Raw genomic sequence first — 24893 nt, forward strand, 5'->3', positions numbered from 1 at the left:
AATCATAACAAGGGAGGAAACGATAAAAATGATGCGAGAACTTGCTAAAAATAACAAACCACTAAAACTGAGAAAATGTGGTTATGCAGTAATGATGGAAAGAGAGATGTTGTCAAAGAAAAATAAAAATTAATTTTGGATTGAGTTTAAAAATTCATCTTTATTAAATTCATCTCTTCCAATCAATTTATTTATTCTATTAAATTCTTTTATTTTTGCTTCACTTAGTTTAAGGATTGAACGGTAAGTTTCTAATTTTTCGATTATTTCTTTATCGTTTTCAACCTCACCGCATTGTGGCTTCTTTTTGTAATAGCATATTTTTGATTTAATTCTGTTTAGTTTCTTTTTATATTCATCGTCTGGACTCTTGACTGCTTCGTTGTCACTCATTTCTTACGAAATAAAAAAAATTAAATATTATTTAAATATAATGGAGTAATAAAATAAATCGGAATTTCTATTAATTTATTGTCAACTTCAACTAATGCATTGCCGTTAATATATCTAACAAATTCAGCTATTGTGTCAAATCTTCGTCTTCTTTTTGTCATTGATTTATCAGTTTTTCCATAATCGAGATGAATCAAAACTTTATCCCCTTGTTTAAAATTCATGAGCCCCGAATTAATTTGTTCACGTTTAACATCATTCAACCTTTCCATTTGCTTTCTAATATATTCCCATTCTTTTGAAATATCATTTTTCATTTCCACCGGTTTCATGTTTATAGTTCTATGCCATGTATTATTATAATAATATACTAACTGTTGTATGATGGAGTCATGATTTCCATCCCAGTATATCTGACCGTTAACCCCTAACGCATCTCTAAGAGTTCTCATTACCGCATCAACTATTTTATTATGAAACGTATATGGAGAGGATGAAAAGTAAAAATTAATTTGTGGGAAATAATGAGTCATAGTTGCCTGAAATCCTTTATCACTATCACCCCTGATATTATCTACTCTTTCATGATCTAGTAAGTATTGAATAGCTCTTCTTGTTTCCTGTTCTGTTTTCCCTTTCACTGGAATGCAATATAAATATCTGGTGTTAATGTTAATGGCAAATAAATAAGTAACGTTTCCTTTTGAATATTCTAAATGATCGATTTCGTATGAATATGGATATGGTGCAAATGAAGGGCGACCAAATTTTTCCTTTAACGGTTGAATTTTCGGGTCAATTGGTTTATTTAATATCTTGAAACCCTTTTTAAAATCTTTTTGCTTCTTTAATGTTTGAAATGGATATAATAAAGTGAATGATGAAGGATTAACTGAGGAGGTGGTTTTGGTATTGCAGGTACAGTCGTTGGAGGTTTTGGTGTTGCAGGTACAGTCGTTGGAGGTATTGGTGTTGCAAGTGGTTTAATTTTATCCGCTTTGATTTTGGATGATGAAGTTTTGGAATTCATTCCTTCCTTCATTAATTCTGGATGTATTCTATTCATTTGTTTTAAATATGCTGTATATAAAGGTTTGATATACTTTCCCGCTTCGAGTTTATGTTGAAGGATGAATTCCAAAAGTTGATCTTTATTTAAAAGTTGGGCTGAATGTGGTTTAACTAATGAATCATAAATTAAAGCTTGTGCATCATTTTTGGTCTGAAGGACCCGGGCGTTTTGTTTCTTTGTTTTTTGTGGCTCAGGATTATATAATTTATATAATTCATCAATATCTTCTTCTGTTAATACTTCATTTTTGAAATCTTTCAAATGTTTAAGTTGTGATTTAGTTTTTTCCTTTGTATATTCATTATTTTTAATTTTATCTTTAATTTTAGAAATTATTTCATCATGATATTTCAAAAATTCATTATCATAATATGAATAATAATATTATATCATCATCCGTTATATTTTCATCATATTTTTGGAGATATGCTTTTAAATCATAATAACTAAGAAAATTTTGATCACGTACTAAATCATCAATTAAATTTTCTAAATCTACGTTATCCATTTATATAAAAATAAAATAAATGTTTTAAGGGTGCCCACCTCTTTGATCAAGAATCAAAACCATCATTCAACGGTTCCTTTTGTCTCTTCTGTGGCATTTCATTAAATAAACGGCATACAACATCCATTTTCACAACATACAGCCTTAGTGTGTGCTCCTGTTAATGCAGTCTTACCGATTGTTAAGCGAGTCATTGACCCGTTTTTAAGTTGTAAATTAATATTCTGACCATCAAATATCACTTTATCATTTATTATATCCAAATAATTTTTAGGTGTTAATTGTTTATTTTGTCGTAAACTAACTCCTTTCATTTTTTGTGCAATCTTTTTAAAATCACTTCCATCAATTGAACCGTTGAATGATGTATAACACTTGGGGCATAAAGCAACCATGTTATCACCTTGTTTCTCAATTGCTAAACCCAATAACTTCTTCTCATGTGCTTTTTCTTCAGCTTTATTCTTTAATTTAGGTTTAAATTTCTCATCAAAACAAAAGAAATCAAAAGGTGCGAATTTGTAAATGTTTTTATCATAAAATTGTTTATCAGTAACAATTGCTTGAAATGCTTGAGTGTTAGGAAGATTTGGGTCGCCAGCGATTGCCCAATAAGATGAATCAGTATCACCTTCAATGAAATGAAAACGATTAACATTCATGCATTTATACATAAAATCATAAATGAAAACCAAATACCAGTATTTAGCATTATCTAAAGTAAAGAATGCCTCTTGTAAACATGTTTCACATCTATAAAATCTATCTTTGAGCATCACTTGATACGTATCTTCACCTATTTCTCTTATGTTTTTAAACTTATTTGCCATACATGCAACGCGTGCCTTCTGTGCATTCATTATTTTAGTCTTTGTGTAATTTTGTGTATTCATTGCATCGTAACCATATGATCCATTAAGTGAAATCTTGCAAAATAAACTTTTTCCTTTATTTCCTTCTAATTCAGCCTTTTGTCTTTCGTTCATAAATTTGTTCGCAAATTCATTAAAACAAGTGTTTTTAGTAAATGTTAAAATTGATTGAATGTCATCGATGATAAAATGAAATTTGTCTATTAGATACCAAAGATAATAAGAAGAAAATGGTTGATATTGGTTGTGTGTTGATGCTAACTGAGTTAATTTTCTCTGTTTCTGGTCAACCGGTAAATTGTTTGATTTCATGTAATTATACATAAAACTGCCAATTGTTTTTTCATCTGTGATAATATCTAAGTTTCTTATTATCGGTAAAAAGTTTATGTAATCATTAATGTATTTTTCATCAATGTGACCCTTTACTTCAGCCACGAATAAAGTATTTTTCTTTCTAATAATTCCCAGTGCTTTTGCTTTCTTTGTTGCTGTATCACAAATGATAACACCATTCAATCTTCCCGGCATATACATTTTATGGTCAGTATATTGAATGAAATCATGAGGATTAGATGAAAATGATGAAGGATATAATGAATTAAAGTCAACTCCAACGAAATGAGTCATAATGTTGGTGGTGTCCTCATTTGATACAGTTTTAGTTTCTGGATTATATGAAAGTTTATTAATGTGCGTGATTCCTTTAAGATTTACTCTATGTTGAACATTTGATAAACCACCAGTAATTCCATTACGGAGAATGTGATAAGCTTCAACTGAATCTAAAGTCATTGGTAAATTATTTTTTAATGCATAATTTCTTAAATTGATTCTTAAACGTTGAACATCTTCATCTTTATTTGATTTTACGACATTGCAATAACAACACATTAACTGACAATTTTCTTTGGTATGTGGTTTTTCATTATCGATTCTATCCAATGTTGGTTTATTTGCATATGTAAACGCTTTACCACACATTTTGCATTTAGATGAAAGGATTAAATCGTGATAGTATTGAAAATCATCCGTTGAAACATTATTTTTAGTATCTCTTTTCGCCTTTTCATCTTGTTTCTTATATGAATCAATTTTATATTTCCAATACTTTTTTGTTAATTCAAAACTTGATTCTATCTCTTCCTCAGGATATTTTTCATTAGGATTAAAGTCTTTATATGCTAAAGCGTAACGAATCATTGAAGCATTCGATGATAAAGAAAGATTATGAAGCATGTCAATTTTATAAACAAATGTTTCTTCGATAATTTTATCGATTGGGTCAATCATAATTTCAACGTCTTTATTGCAATAATGAATAAAATATTCTAATCTATTCTCAAAATTTTTAGCATCATTGAGATATATTTGATAATCTGAATCGGATATAGTTTCTTGAGTTAATGCTGAATAAAATGAATCTTGAGTGAATGGTTCCTTTTTATATAATTCATCTTCGTAATTCTCCCATGTGATGAATTGATAAGGGAAAAAGGATTTAACACGTGTTTTATTGTTTCCGAAATCTTGAGTGAATTGGTCTAATGTCCCACCCGCTATATAATTTCTGATGTCAATAAATCTTAATTCATATGGACAGTTTGTTTTCTTTACTATGACTTGCTTAAATTGAGAAGAAGAACCCAGCATTGATTTTATCTTCCATTTTGCAGTATTTAAATCACGAAGAATTAAATTTAAATCAAACTTTCCCGAATTAAAACCAATGATATTCACTTTATTAAATTCTTCATCTAAAAGCTCTTTCATTGCCTCCTTTTGTTTCTCATTTAATGTATTCATTAATTCTTCATATTGTTCAATATTTGATTTAGCAACTAATGAACAGGTTGAAAATAAAAATTCAATCCAATCAGAGATGAACGAATCACTTGATGTTAAGCAAAAATTCCTCGTAAATGTTTTATCACGGTCTACGACCTCGCCGCTTTGCGGCTTTATTTTGACAGTTGATGATACCATAAATGGTTTTAAGTAAGCGTTCAAAGTTGCACACTCAGAAAGTTGTAATTCTTCTTTAGTCTCTAATGTTTCGAAGTCAAAAGTAATATAATATCTTGTTGGTTTATAATATTCCTGCAAATTATGAGCTAATAACCACTGATATATCTTCTGTTTCGTGATATGTGGTGCATATGGTTGTTGTGTGTTTTGCAATTGAACGTCTTGAATTAATCTTCCATTATTTTCTTTACATTTCTCACAATGTTTTAAAAATCTTCTTTGGTTTTTCCTTTCTGGATCATCACGGATAGAATATACTTCTTCTTTGCAAAAGGGGCAAACTTTATATCCTGTGAGTGCTTCAACGTCTGTAATTCTGTCAGCGTGAAGTTTTCCACATGGACTCTGTGTTAATAAAATATTTACTGTTTCAAATTCTGGATCTATCATTATTGATTCCACTAATGGAAAGTCTACCTTGTTAATGTCTACGTCTTCTGGTTGAGGGTCACAATAATAAAAATCAATATTAACGTTTAACATTCTTGCTAACCTCTCACTTTCTGATGAAATGTCAAATCCTTCATATGCATCTATGGCTTCATTTAAATAACTTCTACGAGTTTTAGGATTAACACCATCAGGAATGTTATAGAAGTGTTTAAATAACCTTCTACCTTCGGCTCTTATTTGATTATCATTCATTTTAGCTGTTCCATTTTTGTTCATTTATGTAAGAATAAAAATTAAAAAATAAATAAAAATAAAGTTTATTTTTTTTTAAAGTCCGAGACTCAGAGAGTCCAGGGCTAAAGCCCATAAAATGAATTAAGAACACATAAATTTTTATCATCTGCGACGTGACGAATACATTTTAATTTACTCAAGAATGCATACCCTGATACATTAAATCTAATTCCTGTCTTATTTAATTTCACAACTTTGAAAAGGAATGTATGAATAGCTATAAAATGATGAGAAGATGTTTTATGGGTTGCTTCCATTTTTTCTGAAATAAATGAATAAATATAATGCTTATACGTTTTCATATCTTTTATATTCTTAATAACGAATGGTATAGACCTTTCCACTTCGTCTTCCTTCGGTGCTGTTCTTTCATATGAAACATTATTGGTATCTTCAATAATGAAACCACAATCGCATAAAATTTTATATGTACCAATTGTTTCTTTTGATATTTTATCTAACAAATCAAAAACTTTATCAACACCTGTACATTTATTTAAATAATAATTTGTGTAAATATCATGATCTTCTTTCTTAATCGTATTAGTTGCATATGTCACGTTTTTAAGAGCTTTTTTGAATTTCTCAGAATCGAGAGGGGGTGAAAGTAAGATACATGGATAATCTCCATCGTCAATAAACTGAAGCTTATGTTTATGAATAAATTTTGTGCCTTCTTCTGAGAGTGTTTCGTCAATATCACCATCTAATAAATTTTGTGTTGATTCTAAGACATAATTTTTATATCTTTCTTCATGAGATTTCTGAACTGCTGATTCTGAAGCTGGGATATTCATTAAACCCTCTACTTCATTTTCATTATATTTTTCAACTTCTCTTAATTCCTTAATTTTTTCATCTATTTCATCTCTTATTTTTTCCAGTCTTTCAATTTCATCGTATTCATCATCTTTAATTCGTTCTTCATAATATTCAGGGAAAACATCAGGTTCTTTAGTTTTTCCCTTTTTAGATGTGGGATATAAGAAATTTATAACATCATCTTTATTCATTTTTCCATCATAATCAAACTCATTTAAAAACTCCGCGAATTTTTGACAATTTCTAAAATAATATTTATCAACCTCATAACCTGCCTCCTCTAATATATCCTTTATTTCCTCATTTGTGAATCCTAATTTTTTAACGTCGTTAGTCTTGACACTCATTTCATACAAAATAAAAATAAATTTTCATAAATGTAAGACATGAATTTTTAAAGTTTATTTTTTTTATTTCATTATGTATGGGCTGAGTGTAAATGTCTTACAATTTTGAAAATTTTTTAAATCTTGATTTATTCAAAAACGTAAGAATAAAAACCGTAAGAATCATACATTTTTTACTTCATATGTTAAAAAAAATGATACAAAATCGTTCAATATTGTATGAATTCTTACGTTTACAAAAAAAGTCACACAACCCTTCAACATATACTACTAATATTGCTTATCAAAATATATCTCTATTCTCTCATTTCTGTTTAGTCAATATCATTACACTCTTATTGTCTAATAACATGCTATTAATTTTCTTAAAATTAAAAAAAAAAATATCAACTTTTAAAAACAGAAACTTAACATCCTTAGGTCAATGGATTTTGATGTGAGATACATTTAATCTGTTTTTCTTTTTTTATTTTAAATAATTGAATATTTATAGTTGTTATGGGTCTTACATCATGTAAAACGAATTTTCTTAAAGTAAATTTACTTTTTCTTCAATCTTTCTTACATATTTATTAAAAAAAAATTATCCAAAAAAAGATGTTTTAGAATGAAAAAAAAATAGAAAAATCTTCATTTATAGTCTTTCTTGAATGTATACGTTTTGATTTTTTTCTTTTTTAAAAAATTCAATTTCTAGAAAAATCGAGAAAAAATCATTTTCTTCTATTTTTTAGGACGCCATACCCATTGAAATCTCCTCTCAGGACGCCATAAACTATTCAATTATGGTGTAAACTTCTCAAAAATTGAATAGTTTACATCAGGACGCCTTAGGACGCCAACCCTTTACGCGCCCGTTTGAGAGCACTTAATACATTGAAATATCATAAATATTGAAATATTAAAAAGTGTATTTCAAAATATTGAAATTATAAAAATTTATAATACTGAAATTGAGACAAATTAATAAATTCAATGTGTTTTTTTGAAATAACTCTCAAATATTATTTTTTTGTTTATTTAATGATGAATAAATATGATTGCTTTAGTCAATCATAAAAACTAATTTAAGTTTAAAATAATGAAAGGATAATTTGATCGTTTTTTAAAATACAATTATTTTTGATGATTTGCAAGAATCTTTGAAAAGAATATAATATAGGTTCTATTTTTGTAAAATTTATCCAAATCATGTATTACATAAATTACGATTAAAACGATGAAAGAACCAAAAAGTGTGTTTTGTGTTTTGTTGTTGCGTGTTGGATGCGGGATCCTGTTATTTCCGAAATCGACAAAAAATTTGGAAATTTAATTTCCGAAATCGAAATTATATTAATGTTTTTAATATTCTTATATCAAAAGGATTAAAGTTCATTAAGAGAAAAACAATTCTTCTTCTTCAATCTATTGGCGCATTTATTTCTACACGCCAATAAGGAAGGGAAAATTATAAGACACCATGGTGTCTTCAAAACGCTAATTTTTGATATTTTTAACAACCCTAAATTAAAGCAATCATCCCCATGATTCTAAACGTAAATTACTAATTTTCACTTTTTTTTTGAAAATTCATTTCTTGAATTGACATCAAATATCTTAATCTTTGAAAAAAATCCAATGCCATTAAGCGACGATTCATCACAAGAAAAACAGCTTAGCGACATAAGACAAGACAAGAGCTTTGGAGACGAATATAACTTTTACGTTTTAACACCTATTGAAGACGAAGATCAAGAAATATCACAAATAATTAAAGAAAACGATCATTCGCAAATTATCTTATTACCAAATCAGCCAGATTTGGATGACATATCTGTTAACGAAGCTATCAAATCAGAATCACATAATGATTTCGTTAAATTTAGATTTATTGATAAAATCGGACAAAATGAGTTCGATCTAGAAGTTAAATCCAATCAAAAAATGGAAAGTTTAGATCTTGAAATTATTTCAAGATGTAAATTTCGCCAACACAAGGTTGAATACATTCTCACCGGTAGAAAAATTCAACCAGATGAGATCGCATCGAATGTATTTCTACGAAATCGTCGAAAGCGTCCAATATACGTATTTGAAACACCTGCAAAGCTTGAAGATGCTCAAAATTCTACAGAAATACAATCCATTTCCACTGAAGAGTTACCAAGCGAAGAAAAATTAAACAATTTTTATTCAAGGGTTAAGAAGAAATTTGAACACAATTCATTTATATGTCTTATTCCATATACAATTGGCCCATTTTTCACATATTATTTTGATGGCGATTTTAATATTGATGAAATTTTAATCTTTTTATACAAAGAATTCCAAACTTTACTGGACTACGAGATCTGTATTCTTGATAAAGATTCCCAGCTCATAGAAACAAATAAACAAAATAATCAAATTTTATTTTATGGCAGAATTGACAAAATTCCTGACAAGCTTCCCAATATAATCGATAATCTTACAACATTCATTACTCTTCACCAGAAATCCAAAGAAATTTATGATAAAATTCAAGAAGAATTTAAACAAAATAAACAAGAGTTAGTTAAACAAATATGGATCAGATTAAATAGTTTGAACTCACAATTGTACAATTTAGAGGACAAAGTTAAGAAGTTTTACAAAATTCTTGAAGAATCGAGCCAAGTTAGTCAAAAAACAACATCAGCTATTACTGAAACTACTAAAAAGGCCGGAAATATCAATTTGAACGTGATTATCACTGATAATATTGATAATGAATCTAATTTTGTTCAATTCACAATTTCTGTTTCTGAATCCTCAACATTCAATGAAGTTACAAGTGTAATATATAAAGAGCACCAAGAATTAGCAAATTGCAAGTTTGATTTTAGAGATTCACAACATCAAGAAATTTGGAAAAATCAAAAGGTTCGTAGTTATGCAAATCAGAAAGTTTACGCTATAACAGACCAAGATCCAGCTAAAATCAAAACATTGCAAGACAATTTGGAGACAAAATTTATATATGATGATTGTTTTAATGCATCAATATCGATTAAATCATCGGAGACACAAGAAAATATTGAAAAGCAACTTTGCGAGTTTTTCAATTGTTCCGGGCCAGTAAAATTCGAGTTTTCACCTGATATTACTAATGGATTAAAGAATATTCGTGAAGTTAATATAAAACCATTGAATGGAATCCATTTATACCTTGAACTCAGTACATTACTTGCAGATGACAATAAAGAAAACTTAGATGCAGTTCTTGAATATAATACTCCATTTGTTGAAATTTTTAATACTCTGATTCAAAAAGGAGTATTCTCTTCTGTTGAAGAAAATGGATTAGTTTTTTGGAAAGAAAGAGATGTATCTCAAAAATGTCCGAATGATATAGGCATCAAAGAACTGGAAGAATATCGACAAATCGAAATAACATCATCTGGATGTCAAAGAATTTCAAAGGAAATAACTGAAAGACTTAACAAAGAAGAAGATATCCAACAAGTAATGCTTTTTACTGGTGTAGATAAAAAAGAGGCAATGAAACTTGTTGTAATTCACGGAGATGCAAATTCCGCTATTAACAGCTATTTGGATAGCCTAAAAAATTAGAAATTTTACGAAATATGAAACATTTTATAAAGCAACTAAAATAGAGGTGGTTATTTTACATGGCAACAATAGTATACATAACAATTTACCAATAAACTTTTTAGGGGCAAATCAAAAGGAACATTAAAATGCAAATGAAAACTTTTGATTTGTTAAGTTAGACTTCACGGTCCGATATTTATCATTAATTCTGTGTCTGGTAAATAGAACATTTTTTTTATCCTTGATAAAATGAAACAAAAATAATGCAAAATCTAAAGAAAATACCTCAAACCAGGTCAGTTGAAGTCTAAGACTCAATATATTGACCTGATGTATTCTTTAGGTGTTCTTCATTAAGAATCTTTAAAATGAAATCATTTTGTACGGTGTCTTAGTGGAAAGCCAAGCTATTACCCATTTAATTGCCTCGATTCTTCAGAACAAATATTCTTAAATTCTTATTTTTAATGACGATTCAATGTTTAAAAATCATTCCGTATCTAATTGAAAAGTTAATAAATTTGTTAACATCAAACGTAAATATTTTAAATTATTCGCATTAGATTTTCCACCTATCGTTTATTTGAGCAAATAATTTTTAAGAAATCAAATTACTTTTATTGTTCATTGTAATTACAAATTATAGAAGATAATTGAATACATATTTAACGATAAAGTAATCAATTTTTTGCACAATGAGAAAACTTTCATTAAAGCTCGGAGGCCAAGGCGGATTAAAGCTGGTCTCCAGATTAATGGATCCAGAAGAAATCAAAACATTTCGAAAAATTGTGCAAGAACTCCCAGCAACAAGTTCTCCATTACCAGCTGGAGATTATATGTTAGAGAAAGTTATTCCAAAGCATGGAACAGATCTAACAAAGTATCAACTAGACGATGATATGAGAAAACTTGTAGCCATGTACACATCTTTGTTCTTTTCTGTTCAAGGCAAGGTAGAAGAAATGAAAAAGGTTATTGATTTTATGAGCAAAGCAGTCATTATCACTGCTACACAGCAACCTACATTCGAGAGCTATGTATCTATCGTAATTAAAATTTTAGAGATGAATAATGAAGAAATTAGCCTATACGCTGTCGATTTCGTTCATTTGGCACTTATTGCAGACACTCTCGCGCCTCTTCTTTTCGGAGGTACGAACATTTCCAAAATTTGGTTGAATACTTTCGTAACAAACAAAAATACGAACTCGGTTTTTGGCTCATTAGTCCTAGAAGTTGTCAGCAATATCAAATTTTTGAATCCAGAATATTTCAACGAGCTAATTAAAGTTTCATATGAATATATCACGAAACAAGATCAAGAATTTGTAAATCTTACACAAGCAATCGAATTTATTGCCTATGTAACATGCAATTACGACTGTACAAACTATTTAGTCCAGATTATGCCAAAAATTTTAGCATTATCTCCTAAACTTACATCAATGAACTGTTTTGCCAGTTTTCTTAAAGCTCCTGTATTAATACCAGCTGTTACATGGACTCCTTTATCAGAAATCTGCGCTTCTAAGGACGCAACAGCTTCAACTCATATTTCAGCCCTTCACGCGATTATTAAAACAAAATTAATACCACCACCTGATTCATTTTCATTCGAAAGCTTTACCAAATCCATTAAAGATTTCTCTCAACAAGATATCGAAAATTTATTTTCAATTATTCATCAATGCGATTACGTTACTAAGTCTAATTTCATTGCTGCATGCTTACCTCTCGAACAAACTTGCTGTAATGAGGAGTATCTCTCGCATTTAGTTACAGATACTCAATGGGACCAACATATTGGTCTTGTACTCAATTCTATCATCGTAAACGTCGATACTCATACTCTTAAGAACTATCTCGAGACGAAACCTGACTATTTCGCTATGTGTAATGCCGCATGTAACCAAATTTACTCGGATTGTGTTGCTTCTGTGGCCGTTCTAATGAAATTCATCGAACTTACACGTATAGACTGCGAACTCGTATCGTCTTTGCTCTCAAAACTCCTTGACCGAGCAAATGTTGCAATCACTATACCACAAGTCGTATTAGAGCTTACGAAAGATATACCAGACTTCACATTAAACTGTTTCGCGAACGCTGCAAGAAGGATTCATCTTTTTAACAAAGAATTTTTCAAGCAAGATTATATTCCATGCTTAAAGAACATTGCAACGACACGAGCAGGTCTTGGACTTATTTCTGCATTGGCAATTGACGGTCCTGTCCAAGAAATCGATGATTTTGTCTCTAATAATTGGAATTTATTTGAAAAGTGGTCGGAGAATGACCTCAAAAACCTGATGTATGGAGTCCCTCCAGGCTCAGATACAGTAGGATTCATTCGAATTCCTTCAATTATTCCACATCTCAAAATAACCGAGGCCAGGAACCCATTTGATAAGATTATGCTTGCAAGGAACATGGTAAATCCAACAAAAGATGAAATGAAACTGTTTATTTCCCAAGGTTTCAATGGTGAACAAATGAAACAAATTATGCACGACCCAGAATTACTTTTAATAGCAACATCTACGTCAGAACCACAAAAAGGAACAATTGTGTTCCATCCTGCAGCTCGAGATCCGTCTTTGACCACATTATGCGCTCCGATTTTCTCATTTTGGATGTTCCCGTACGAAATAACCATGAAAACCGTCATTTTCAGTTACAACAACCTTTTAGTGGAGATGAATCCCGAAGGATTGATCGTTTTCGGAGGAAATCCCGTAAAATACGATATGAAGAGATGGAATCTAATAACGATCATCAACGATTCAAAGGCATTATCCGTATATCTCAATGGCCAATTTGCTGGCCAATCCAAATCAATAATGCCGAAGTATATTATATTTGGCGGACCAAACACGACTTCTATCTGGCTTATGTCGTCATCGTTAATAACAGACGATCTCGGTGTTTCCAAGGAGCATCACATGAACAGAATCCTCGAAGAAGGACCAAATGTCCAGTATCTCTCGAACATGAGAATTTCTGCAGGCGCGAAGATCGTAAACTACGAAGGATTCATCAGACATTTCGATGGCCTCGGCGGACCTCAATTTATCTTCAATGAACTATTAAATTGTAAAGAAGACGAAGTTGAGAGATTCGAGACCGGTCTTAAAGTTGCTTTCAACATGATGAAACTCGGCATCTTCAAGAAGATCCATTTCTACAGGTTTATGAAATATTTATTATTTAGAAGAGACGAAATGTACACTCCGAGTGTTGAGAACATCATTTTCGATGGTATTACAGACAAAGGAGTTGTCGATATCGCTTCAGCGTTCTCCATTTATACGGATTACAGATTATTAGTTTCTCAGAAGATCAATTTCGTATTTGTACACAGATTGATCGAGCATGTTGACAATTCTCCTGAAATGGGATTATTCTTGTCGTATCTTATTGACATTTTCTCCTTCTTTTTGTTATCAAATGAAGCTCAAGAGCATTGTTTGAGTTTAATTGAGATATTTGTGCAGAAATTCCCTATCCTCCTGCAAAAGATCGCATTGGTGATGATCTCCATCCCTCACATAGAGACAGATGACGTAACTCCTCTCTACCAAGAAGGTTCACTCGAAATTCAAAGAAAATTTTACAAAATGTTGACAATGAAAAGTGACACTTTTTATGAAATTTTTGGTTCGAAACAGGCATTTCAATTAGCCAGTCTGTTAAATACAGAGCTATGCTTATCATTACTTGATTTCATATCACAGATATGCATTTCTAAGTATGATTACTTCAATTTGGCCGAATTTAAGAAATTAAAATACATATTCAGGGATGAAGCCAAAGATAAAAGAGTCTGGTTGATACTATTCACACTCTTTACACAAAGCAAACATGATACAATCACTGAATATAAGAATGAACAAGTTAGAAGAATAGAAATTATCTCATTCATCTTAAATTCAATGAGAAACATCATCAACAAAGAAAATGATGCTCTCTGCACAGAGATAATTGAAACATTCTCTCAAATTTGTTCGAATTCTAACTTAACTTTGACTAATTACGCTAAAAAAGTGTCAGTTTTAGTTTCTCTTGGATATAATGAGAGGGAATTGACACCTTTGAAGTATACTTTGATAAGAATTGACGAAAACGTCAAAGTAAAGCGTAAATTGACATCAAAAATCAGAGCATCATTTGATAATTTCGTTGATGTGAGGATGTTGCAGTTTAAAGACCAACTGAAGTATTTCGATAGGTTCTTATTTAACGAAACTGTTGATTACTTATCCGCGAAACCTTTGATTGTTGATAATTCCAATTTTGTTGAACCTCCTCAGAAAAATTTGCCAGAAAATTTGAAAGAAATTTTTGACTTGGAGTCAACATTACAAATCAGTCGATTAGCAGCGAAAGTAATCTTCCAATCAGCATTAGCAGGTGAAGATAAGCTGAAGAAAGCTTTAATCTGTTTGTTGATTAACGGTGCTGATGTTTCACAAGAAATACAAATAGAAATGCAGCACAAAATAATTTATGAATTTTTGGCATTGAATTTACAACAAATTCCAACCGATGTCAGATTTGTTTTTTACCACTTTTTGATTTGTAGAATAATTGAAGGCTGGTGGACAGATTGCATTGATGAAATATATGCTTTGTTGTCTATACATATACAGAATGAAACAAACAATGAAATAATTGGTGCCTTTGTCGTAACAATTTTATCGCAAGCACCAAATGATGAAATGAAATTGTCAATTGCTAGAAAAATGGTAAATTCTTCAATGTTTAAGGTTATTGTAAATAATTCAAAGATTCTTTCGAGTTTCATTTCGATCATTGTCACTCGCGAGATCTCTGAGAAACAAGAAGCACAAGATCTTTATAAATTAATCGCTTCACTTTTGTCAGAAAGTGAACTGACCAATTTATTTAGTCAAGGAAAAGCAATTGAATGGCTTGATTCTAAACCAACGATTCCTTTGACATTCCAAGATTATTTCAAAGACATTTATGCTGATGCAACAGCTAATTCCATTTATATACAAAAGGAAAGACAGTTTGTAACAAAGAAATCATCACAATCAAAACGTTATTTGTCGATTTTGTTTAGTACAAATCATGTTTGTTTCATAAGAAGAGCTTTTCGTTTCCAATTCTTCATTCATTACAACTTTTCTTCACAAGCTGTGAATTACGCGGTAGATCTGTTGTTTAAGAACGCTAAATGCCAGGAATTGGCTCAAATGAACTACGACAAATCAATGTTCTTGCAGGCTCCTTCTCCTTTCGTTCCGCCTCTTAAATTGATGCCGTTAATTATAAATTATGAAGCTCAGTTTACAAAAAGTGCCAGAAAAGTGGCATCACCAATGTCAATTCACAAACAGCCATTTGTAGCGAAAGCAGACTTTATTATGCAGAGTGCCATGGCAGCGAAAGTATATGATGGCTGGAATCTTCCAAGTTTTGTTCCATTTGGAATTAATTTGATGATAGAATTGATGTACAAACCGACAGAAAAAATTTTCGCATGTGCAATGTTGAATAATCCTGAGAGTTTGCCATGTATCGGTGTCATTTCTTCTGAGAATTTGTATATTATTACTAACGCGTCAATGAGTAACCAAGGCGAAGTAATAATGAATGACATCGGAGATCAAATTTGTCATTCAAGTTTGATTGAAAGTTTGCCATTCGGAATCATGGCGAAAACAACCTTGTTTTTCAATCATTCTGTGATCCACATCAACTACAAGGACATCTGTTACACAATACCAAGGAAATTCATCCACGAAGACACTGCTCTTGATATTTATACATATCAAGGAAATTCTTTCTCTTTGGTTTTGTCAGAAAATGTCAGAAGAACAATTTCTTCAAAAGTGACATTTGCAAAACATGAATCACAACGAGGACCGCTTTGGGCCATCAAGTTATTTGCCGAGAAACCACAAACAATATCAGAATTGTGGTCTAATGGAGAAATTTCCACTTTTGATTATCTTTTGTATTTGAATGCTGTTGGATTACGTTCTTTTAATGATTATTCCCAATATCCTGTTTTGCCATGGGTTATTTCGGATTACAAGAATGATAATGGTTACGACAAACTCAGAGATCTGAAGAAACCATTGGGAATGATTGGCGAACAAAGAGCAGAGAAATTTAAACAAATGTACATAGAAACAGGAGAAAGATACTTTTATGGAACTCATTATTCATATCCTGCAACTGTTTTATATTATATGATGAGATGCGAACCATATACTATTTATAATGTTAGTTTGCATAATGGTTTCGACCACAAAGACAGATTATTCATCAATATAAATGAAACATGGAATTCTGCTTCTGCAGGAAACCAAGCTGATTTGAAGGAATTAATTCCTCAATTTTTCTGTTGTTTCGAATATTTGACTAATCAAAACAATTTACCATTGACGACAAGAACTGATGGTACAGATCTTTGCAACGTTGTCCTTCCTAAATGGGCATCATCTCCATTGGAATTCATGGTTATTTCTCGCAGAGTTTTGGAATGTCCGAGTGTTCAAATGATGTTAAATGATTGGATCGATTTAATCTTTGGATACAAAGAGACAGGACAAGCAGCTATTGACGCATGCAATGTTTTCCATCCATTAAGTTACGAGTACCAGCCTCTACAATTCACAGATGACCAAAGAGAAATGAAAGCACAAGTTGATGCAATTAATAATTTCGGTCAATGTCCACACCAAGTTTTTGAAGAACCATCAATTAAGTTTAATAGTAAGAATTTGTCTGATTTGTCTAATTCTGAGTTTTCTGTTTTCGGTCTTAAATCAATGGACGTTAAAAATGCAGAATCGTTAATTTACTATGACATGGATTTGATTGCAGCTCCTAAATTAGAACATTTCATGTTTGGAAATTACATAAAAATTCTTGGAAAATGTTTTGATTTCAACAAAGAAATTATATTAGAAGATTCCAATTTCAACATACAATGCTCTAATATTTCTAAAGACCATCTCTTCCTTGTAACAGGATCAGAAAATGGTGTCGTAACAACTTATATTTTGAGAGAAAATTCACTCTCAAAATTGAATACAACTCCTTTGTTTACAAAAATCCACTTTTTGACTGTATCATCTCACTTATCCATTATTTGTGTTTCTACGAAAGATTTTGTTATGACCATTGATCTTTCATCAGGAATACCAATGAGAAAATACAATATTTCAGGTGTCAAACAAATTGTTATTGATGAAACATCATTTTTGATTTATGTTGCAACAGAAAATTCTGTAATTGTTTTTACACAGAACTTAGAGAAGTTGATTGAATCAGAAACTAAAGGTCTTACATGCATCAATAGTAATGATTCTATATTATGGACATCTACACCATTCTTTGTCAGTGGACATGAAAATGGCGATGTTTTGATTTGGAATTTAGATTTGATCAAAAACAAATTAATTAGTAATGTTTTGTTTAATACTAATGAAATTGCTGTTTCTGCATTGACTGTATTTGGTAAAGGAAAGTGCTGTGCAGCAGTTAATGCACAAGGAGGTCTATTTGCTTGTGTTTCAAATGATGTTCAGAAACAACTTTTGAAATCAAATCTTTTTGAATTTTGTCCTTGCTGCAAATCGAAGTTAAATGAATTAACTATTTGTCCAAAGTGCGGCTTACCTGTTTGCCAGTCTTGCATCACAGAAAGCGGATGCGCAAAGTGCGTTGCAAAGCTTTCTATTGATGAACATATTCAATCACAATAATATTACTTATAAACATTATTTTTAATCACCTTATTTTTAAATCATAATCATATTTCTGAACAATTTTACAACTTTTGAACTATTTCTCCAATATGCACAAAATACAGCAATCAATTTTTGGAAAATGATATATTTAGATGAGAAAATTGTTAATATGGTTATTTACCAATTCATAGTTTGATCCAATTCAAAAAGAATTAAAAACTTCGGATATTTTTGCACTTTTGCTGATGAAAAAGTTCCGATTTTATTTGAAGTTTTTTTAACCTCTATTTAAGTATCTGAATATGAGATTTTTTCAGAACTACTGTTCACATTGAAATTTGTTTTTGACATTTTTTTCTATTCAAAATCAATAAAGCTCAAGTTCCGAAAGATACATGGGAAGAATACTACGGACATCCAGCAGAAAACTATGCGAGCGTCGCAAATAACACACAACCAACGATTTCTAAAAATTTCTTTTTACTTTCTTCAAATTTCATTAATTTTTCAGACAATGTCATTAAATGCGAATTTGATTCTATTAAATTACTACATTCGATATGTACTTATACTAATATTGCGCACAATGAAGAATATGGTTATGGTGGCTCAATCTACTTCAAATGTAACAGCTCCATTGTCCAAGACCGATTTTGTTCTATTAAATGCTATACACCAGGCTATGGGAAGCATTCATACGTTGATGTTCAAACAAAAACAAACAAAAATTTTATTAATTTAAGTTCACTCTATCAATGCGGTTATGATGACACTGGATGGGCCAGTATATCTCATTGGTATGGTGATCAAACTCTAATATCTACAAATAACACTAATACAAGATGTTACGGCAAAGCAGGTTATATGTTTTGGGGTCATCCAGTTAATGTTAACTTTTGTTGCTTCATTTCTAATGATAACCATGAATCAGATATCCCTTGTATGGAACATAATGGTACACCTGATTCATTTGTTAAAAAATCAATTTTCAAAAATAACTCAGTTAAAATTGAGGACAACCCTTACGGCCTTCTTGAATCTTGTTCTTCTTCATCAAATGTTACTGTTTCAGAATGCATTTTCATAGGAAACAATGCAAAATATACTTTTTGTTCATTAAATTCTGTTCTTACAGTTATAAACTGCACCGGAAATTTGTCTGCAAGTTATAAAGATGCTGTACTTAATACAGATAAAGCAAAAATAGATTCTTTTAATCTTACGCTTTCGCGCCTTTCATTAGGTAAATGTGAAGCAGAATATCCGTTTCCATTTGACATTATTCTATTTGTTAGTAAAAGGAAGAGAAAACTCTATTTTCGATTTAATTTTACTCTTCCATTAATATTTGTTTCAAAAAAGTAATAAAAATATGTGTTTTATTCAATTCTTTATACTTTAATGAATTAAAGAATGCTTTTGCTCTAAGAGAGCAAATTTTTCCCAAAAAAGTAACAAAAGATTTTACTAAAAATGTTATATAAACCAAACTGTTCTGACGAGCAAACCCATCATAATATTATAACTATTACAGACAGAAATAGCTATTTTGACGAAAATCTGTCTATTTCAGTGCTTGACGAGTTAAATTTGATTCATTTTTTAGAAAACACTATCGATAACATACTAATATCATCATCGTGTAATAGTCGAATGGTCTACTTTAGTTCAGTCTTCTCATTATTTTCACAAAACATTACAAAACTAGAAATTTCAATAACAAAATTTCATGAAATTATGAGAATTCTATACCAATTTTTAGATTATCCTACATGTAAAATCTGTTTAGAACTCATCCATCTTATTATTACATCAAATGACAACTTATTTTCAGAATTTTTAACAGAACAAAACTTTTCACGTTTAATTTCATCAATAACAGACACTGCATTCATTAGAAAAATTGATGAAGTATTTGATATCATATATTACATCTTAATTAATTCAGATCTTGAAAAAATAGAAATTTCTTTATTAATTTCTACAATCAAACAAATCGAAATCATTGATAAAAACACATCTACACATGTATTCCGCGTTCTTAATGCCCTTGTTTGTCAATATTTTAATGAAAACGAAATCTCAGACTTAATGAACTATTTAATTAATAATAAAACAAGATATTCAACTAATACATATATTCATAATGAGATACTAACTCTTTTACGATCAATATCTTCACGAAATCTGTTTTTAGACAAATATTGGACTTTTTTACCCCAAATTTTATTAACAGACAATACAAAACTCCTTCATACAGCAATAGAATTCATTACATATATGGCAGAAAACTCAATTTTTTATGAAAACATAAATATTGAAATAATTTTTCTGAAACTCCAAGATTATCCATCACTTACACTTAAATCTAGTATATTTAACATGTTTATAGCATTATCACAGTCGCCAACATTCTCAAAACAATTTATTGAAAAAGGATTTCTTCAAAAAATAGAAAATTATTTATTTTCAGCGGAATTTGACTTAAAAATTGCAATTTTCAGTTTCTTCTCTTCATTAATGACATCAATAGAGGCTTCTTCTTATCATTATTTGAATTATTCTCTGTTGACGAAAGCAATTGCGTTTTCATCGGAAGTTTTAGATGATAAATTCACTAATAACATTCTAAATGGTCTGACCAACATAATAAAAGTGTCTCCTATTGAACAACACCCAGTTTTATGTAAAACAGTGACTGATGCGTTGGAATTTGATGAATTTGATAATTTATACCAGAATGAAGTAACAGATGAAACTCTAAAGAGACTAGAAGATATAGAAAACTGGATTTTAGATAATTCTTCTTAAATTTTGAATAAATTTTTTTTATTATTCAGTTTACTTTCTATTTTTATATTTCATTATATTTCAGTTGCTAGTTATGAAAGAGATTTTATATTGTGACTGATTCTAGATTAAGAGATTAATTCTCATATCAAAAAAAGTGGCTCTATTCTGGTTTTAAAGTGCGAACAGATAATATTTATGATGTAGAGTAAGTCTCAGAATGAAAAGTAATATCTGTCACTAATTAATAAATAAAATCTGGTCTCATATGGCATCGCTAGCTTTATTGTACATTTTCCAGCAGATTTCCACCAGAATGGCCGCAATTTATTTTAGGAATGCTTGTCATTTTTTCTTTCAAATTTGGTGATTTAGAATTTCCAGAATCAAATTGGACTTTACCAATTTCCACTCATTAGATTTCATCGTCTCCTTTTAGTTTTTAAATTCAGCTAATCTCGACCCACCATTTTATGGAACTCCATTCAAAAATGTAACGAAATTTTTATGCAACGGCTTTTCATTATTTTCTGACTGAAAAACACTGTTGACAACTAGTTTTGTATTATTGATTGTGTAACTCGTAAAACTGAAAATTGAATCATACTGGAAAAGTGGAATTATTTCATTAAAAAAATGTTTGTTTCGTACCATTGATTGCAAGTACGAAGGATAAAAATTTGAGACTGATTCAAAATTGTGAGAAAATATTTGTGAGAATTACTATTTTTAATGTCCGTGATTGGAATAATGGTACTCCGATCAAAATGTATATCAAAAAAATTCGAGAATTACCAAGGCTAAAGAAACCATTTCATAAAGATCACTCACCATATGATATTTGGAAGCTCTTTTATGGAGATTTTCCAAAATCAGAATATATTAGCGGTGAAAATATTTCGGCGGATTGCAACAATGGAGAATGCTTCATATATAATAGTATGTTCAACAATATTTCTAATAATTCTGCAATTTATTTCAACCACAGTAATTCAAAGTTTCTTTACTCTGATTGTCTATTTGTTAACTGTAGTAGCAATAATTATGCAGCTTCTATCTATTTTGACTGTATTAGTTCTATTATTCAGTACCGATCATGCGGCTACATGTCAAAAGCAATAAATGGGAAGTATCATGCATGTGCCGTATGCGAAGATTCGACAGATTATTTAAATTATATCCATGAGTGTTCATTTTATCAATGTGGTGATATAGAGAATGGTGAAACGAATTACTTAATGTTTGGAAATGTTAGTATTAAATCAATAAATACAACTTCTTGTAATGCCCATGAAAACTCAGGAATAAGGATTAATCAATTAATAAGTCCATGCAATATCACATATTCAACATATTATAACACCTCAACAATATGTACAGTTTTAAGATTTGAAAATGGAGAATATAATTTGAAATTTTGTAACGTTTTAAATAACCAACTCAACAAATCTGATTCAGAGTTACTGAGTGCCGCAGTAGCTAATTCTTTTATAACAAATTGTTCATTTCTTGGTAATACAATGTCTGGTGTTGATTTTCATGCATTTACTTGTTATATTATTGTTCATTATTGCTATTGCGATAGATGGGCTTTCGATGGAAATGTTGTATCAGGTGAAGTTCACACTAATTTATATTCAATTAATAGACTTCCTCATTTTTCATCATATGCTTGTGAAGCAGAATATCCTATTTATTTGAATAATCCAACATGTGATGAAGAAATCTATCACAAATCCCATAATCTTATGAATTCTTTTGGTATCATTTCTTTAAAGAATTAAACTATATTCTTAATATAAAATTGATACAACATATGAATATATAGTATTAATAAACCTAATAATAAATAATCTGTAATTCTATTATAATTTCAGTTAGCACTCAAGAATGTTCTTGTTCATTTCATTCAATGTTTGAGAAAGAGCATCAACATTGAATGATGAATTATTGATCAATTCCTTGAAATCTTCAACGAAATCGGCTTGATCTTGTTCCAATTGTTGTGCAATGAAGTCAACACATGAATCACCTTTGTTAGTCTTGTATGTCCTCAATCTTGAGAATGTATCGAGGCTGAATCAATGTGCGCCTCTTTTAGGAGTTCCGCCGTTGACGAAGTTTCCGATCTGCAAAATAATTGACAAGATCTTTCTCAGTTTTGGTGAGATCAGAGGAGTGTCGTATTTCTGGACTTTATCTTTGTAGTTTCGCAATGTGATCATGAAGTTGATTCGCAACTCCAATGAATCGATTTATGACAACAAAAACATTAATTGTTCTGCTAGTCCACAACGTTTTATGTCTCCTTTGTATGAAAGCGCTTGTTTCTTCTCTTCTTCTAATGGAAGGATCGCTTTCAATGCTGTCAACTGGTCTTCAGGAAGCCAGTTTGCGAGTTGTTTGATACCATCATCAATATTATATTGTTTAGATTAATGATATTCAATGATTGTATTTGTTTTTATCTGATAAAATTCAAAAATATTTATGATTTTTCTTGAATATTACCGTCAGATACTTTCCATTGATAAAAAATAAACATAGATTGAATGTAAACAAAATGATATCTTATTTATCTTATAAGGAACCATTAAATGAAATATTATATGAGCAGATGATTTTTTAATTAAAATATAATAGAATATAATATAATTTACTAACAAACAAAAAATAAAATAAAAATTTTGAATTAATTAATGATTAAACATATAAAACTTTTGATATTCATGCGGATGCATCGGTATTTTGCCTTGGTTGGCCTTTATAATATCAGGTACATCTTTCATTGTTACGAAATTAGGTCGATTATCTTCTTTTTCGTAACTTTTAATAATATTTTCTTTGTTTCCAATACAGAAATATCTAAATCCTTTTAGCACCTCGATATAAACATTTCCTGGAAGTTTTTTATAAAAATTATTATTTGCCACAACTTCCATATCTCTATTTCCTGCATGCCACACAGCAATTTGCCCAGGACTTAATACTATGGTACCAGAACAATTCGGTAAGTAAGAAATACCTTTATTAAGCTTTTCATAACTTTGTGCAAGGATTACAGCAGAAGCAAAGGATTTTGTATTCATATTTCCTTTCTGTAGCATACTAAATATCTCTCCCAGTAGATAATCGTCACCAATATCGCTTGCTTCTAGTGGAAATTCTTTATCAAACTCAATTAGAGCTTCTGCTGCAGCTCTGGAGATCAAATAGCCAGCACCGCCGTGCAAATAATGTTCAGTCTGTTCTCCTTTTATAACAATATGTTTCAGAGGATCGTAAATCTTTTCGAGATGAGTAATGTATTTCTGAAGTTCAAAAACGTCAACAAAAACGTCGTCTGTAACGCGTAAAAGCCATCTGTTTTGTGTATTTTTAAGCAAATAGTAACACGAATCATAGAATATTATGACTGGGTTGAAAACAAAATGATATTTGAAGGGGTTTGGATAACTTATGAGTACTTCATTGTTATTTGTATCGTTTGTAGCATTTATTTTATAGTCACACCATATGTTAAAATTACATTTTGGATAAAATTTTGTAACATAACGTCCCCATTGTTTATAACTTGTATGGTGTCTTGTAAGATTGTGCCACGCTATTGTTGCTGAATAGATATAAACATCTAGTTGTTTGTATTCGAAATTAATTGGGGAAATTGTCTCAAAAATTAGATTTTTGTCCAAGAAATTGATTGAACTTATTACTACTATCCCTAATATTAACAAGAGCCTCAAAGATTTTAGCGTGGAGTTCATGAAGCAAAAGATCTATACCAAATTTTTGCGAAATTTTATCCCATAGAAAATCAATTAACAATTGACTTGAAAAAAAAGTTTTCCGATACGGGGAGTCGAACCCCGATCCTGTGGATGAAAACCACATATCCTAACCGCTGAACGATATCGGATTCACATTTTCATTTTGTTTATTATCTCTAAGATATATATTTGGCTCTTTTATCGATCATTTGGCTTTTTTATATTTTGCTTGAAGTTAGTTTTCCTGAAAGCAGGATGATTCTCTTGATTTAAATAAAAATATATGACACAATTAAACTTTTTTCCTGTCATAATATTGCAA

The 24893-nt window shown here is 30.3% G+C and overlaps 6 protein-coding genes, 1 non-coding gene and 1 pseudogene across 8 annotated transcripts, besides 2 other annotated features; 3 read left to right on the plus strand and 5 right to left on the minus strand.

The window, feature by feature from the left end:
- Window positions 1-6764: part of a mobile genetic element that runs on past the window's edge.
- On the minus strand, window positions 130-393 carry TVAGG3_0819040 (uncharacterized protein; the record flags this gene model as incomplete). The annotated part of the gene is made up of 1 exon (XM_001279486.1): window positions 130-393. One exon carries the CDS (start codon window positions 391-393, stop codon window positions 130-132), a length of 264 nt encoding a protein of 87 aa, XP_001279487.1.
- TVAGG3_0819050 lies at window positions 1014-1973 on the minus strand (annotated as a pseudogene). Its single transcript has one exon. A coding segment is annotated over exon 1 (960 nt).
- TVAGG3_0819060 (DNA/RNA polymerases family) lies at window positions 2760-3640 on the minus strand (the record flags this gene model as incomplete). Its single annotated transcript, XM_051247950.1, has 1 exon — window positions 2760-3640. A coding segment is annotated over one exon (881 nt), but the record flags the coding sequence as incomplete, so codon positions are not given.
- TVAGG3_0819070 (DNA/RNA polymerase superfamily) lies at window positions 3855-5542 on the minus strand (the record flags this gene model as incomplete). The annotated part of the gene is made up of 1 exon (XM_051247951.1): window positions 3855-5542. A coding segment is annotated over one exon (1688 nt), but the record flags the coding sequence as incomplete, so codon positions are not given.
- A 237-nt stretch (window positions 6765-7001) lies between the features above and the next one.
- Window positions 7002-7585: a mobile genetic element.
- A 558-nt stretch (window positions 7586-8143) lies between these two features.
- On the plus strand, window positions 8144-10854 carry TVAGG3_0819100 (phage head-tail adaptor family protein; the record flags this gene model as incomplete). Its single annotated transcript, XM_001303477.1, has 1 exon — window positions 8350-10302. One exon carries the CDS (start codon window positions 8350-8352, stop codon window positions 10300-10302), a length of 1953 nt encoding a protein of 650 aa, XP_001303478.1.
- Window positions 10855-10970: 116 nt separating this feature from the next.
- On the plus strand, window positions 10971-18117 carry TVAGG3_0819110 (aggrephagy protein; the record flags this gene model as incomplete). Its single annotated transcript, XM_001303476.1, has 1 exon — window positions 10980-18029. The coding sequence occupies one exon, from the start codon at window positions 10980-10982 to the stop codon at window positions 18027-18029; it is 7050 nt and encodes a 2349-aa protein (XP_001303477.1).
- A 119-nt stretch (window positions 18118-18236) lies between these two features.
- TVAGG3_0819120 (armadillo (ARM) repeat-containing protein family) lies at window positions 18237-21267 on the plus strand (the record flags this gene model as incomplete). Its single annotated transcript, XM_001303475.1, has 1 exon — window positions 19752-20825. One exon carries the CDS (start codon window positions 19752-19754, stop codon window positions 20823-20825), a length of 1074 nt encoding a protein of 357 aa, XP_001303476.1.
- Window positions 21268-24648: 3381 nt separating this feature from the next.
- On the minus strand, window positions 24649-24720 carry TVAGG3_0819130. Its single transcript has one exon. It is a non-coding gene; the product is annotated as a tRNA-Glu (tRNA).
- Window positions 24721-24893: the final 173 nt, after the last annotated feature.

Source organism: Trichomonas vaginalis, chromosome VI (assembly GCF_026262505.1).
Source record: "Trichomonas vaginalis G3 chromosome VI, whole genome shotgun sequence".
In the NCBI taxonomy this organism is placed as follows: Eukaryota; Parabasalia; order Trichomonadida; family Trichomonadidae; genus Trichomonas; species Trichomonas vaginalis.